The sequence below is a fragment of the Nematolebias whitei genome, chromosome 18, assembly GCF_014905685.2.
Source record: "Nematolebias whitei isolate Nwh7 chromosome 18, NemWhi1, whole genome shotgun sequence".
In the NCBI taxonomy this organism is placed as follows: Eukaryota; Metazoa; Chordata; class Actinopteri; order Cyprinodontiformes; family Rivulidae; genus Nematolebias; species Nematolebias whitei.
In genome coordinates this window covers 40,774,215-40,775,829 of record NC_056515.1, presented here as the reverse complement: position 1 = coordinate 40,775,829, position 1,615 = coordinate 40,774,215, and the positions used below count along the sequence as shown (strand labels likewise).

Here is a 1,615-nt window from a genome sequence, read left to right as displayed (position 1 = left end):
TATGGATGGATGGATGGATGGATGGATGGATGGATGGATGGATGGATGGATGGATGGATGGATGGATGGATGGATGGATACTTTATTATCCCCAGGGGAAATATGTCTTGGACAAGGTGCGCCACGTGAAGCCTCTTCCACAATCCGTACACTACAAAACAAAGTGTACTGAATTAACAGAGTAAGTGTAAAGAGTCCCACCTGTCCTTCAGCAAACTCCTTCTCTTCCCTCAGCTGCTGCAGAGCTGCATCACCTGCACGGGACGGATCAGAAAACATCAAAAAACTTAAATCAGTCGAGGAAAACCCTGAGCTCTTTGAACTTCCTTCAACTTCTGAGTCTTTTTGGCGCCTGACAAATCACAGAACGGAGGTGAGGGGCTGTTGGGGGGGTCTCCATGAGACTGCTGGTCTTTGCAGCCGCCTCCAGCCTTGCGCAGTAGAAATCTGGTGGATGATCCGGTCCCTGGAGTGACATCACACCCCACGTATGGAAGTGAAGGGGCTGTTTCCAAAGCTGCGACTGAAATCTTGCGTGCACGTAGGTATTTGTTTGTTGTCTTTTTGCTGGACACGTAATTAGAAAAAAGTACTTTAATAACAGAAATGTCTTCACCTGAGAGGACGGTCTCGCTGTCATCCCCCTGTGAGGCCTGACTTCCCAGCAGCCTTTGCTCCAGACTGTGAACTCGGCTCTGCAGCTGAGCCTTGTCCTTCTGTAACGTCTCCACGGCTGACTGCAGGCTTTTGGCCACGGCGTTTTCTCCTCGCAGCACCGTAACCTGCAGAAACACAAGAGACGAGTTCTTAACAGAGCTGGGATCACAGCGCAGCAACAAGGGTCTTTTTAAATTATATTACACAAACAAGTTGTTTAAAATATATGTGTATAACTTAAATATGTTTGTAATAAATATGCACACACATCGCGGCACACCGCACGTCTTGTTTAGCAGAGTTGGCGTCCTGGCCAGCAGAGTTGTGAATGCCATTAAGTTGTTTTTTGGCAGGAGTGAGATCACGCAGAGAGGGCTACACTCAGAACAAGTCAGTAAAAACATCTAGGATCAACATCCTCTTCAGGTGCAATGAGATCAGAACCTCTTCAAGGAGGTTTGGCTCCAAAACATGTCATTTGCTGTGGCCTGTCTGCATTGTTCACATAGAGGGGACACAGTCACATGTCTCTGCCAGTCTGTGTTTAGTGTAACGAGCTCGACGTACAATTAATTGACATGAAGATCTGTGCTCCCTCTTTCAACCACCATGTGAAATCAGCAGTCTCAAATGTGTAACAGTTTTCAACACACTGGAAGGATTTGAACGGGTGAAATTATTTAAATAAATAGAAGAAATGATCCTTTCATTCAGGGGAGAGGCTGCAAAACACTTCAGAATGAGAAACGTTTGGACGAGACAGAAATTCTAGAGATGAGTGACAGACATGATCAGATCTAGAAAAAAGCAGTGTGAATGTTTATTGTAGAGCCCGGCCGATATATCGGTAGGGCCGATATTTTAGGCCGATATATATTTTATGCTGATATTTTACACTGATATATCGGTAGGGCCGATATTTTAGGCCAATATATCGGTAGGGCCGATATTTTAGGCC

At 45.6% G+C, this 1,615-nt stretch overlaps 1 protein-coding gene across 1 annotated transcript in view; it reads right to left on the bottom strand.

Annotated features, from left to right (window-relative positions):
• clip1b (CAP-GLY domain containing linker protein 1b) overlaps positions 1 to 1,615 on the bottom strand; it is a 45,517-nt gene that overhangs the window by 4,135 nt on the left and 39,767 nt on the right. The window contains exons 19-20 of the mRNA XM_037691779.1: positions 617 to 782; positions 202 to 254 (exon numbers count right to left, since the gene is read on the bottom strand). Of these exons, the coding sequence (XP_037547707.1) occupies positions 202 to 254; positions 617 to 782 (219 nt within the window). The remainder of the gene's footprint in view (positions 1 to 201; positions 255 to 616; positions 783 to 1,615) is intronic.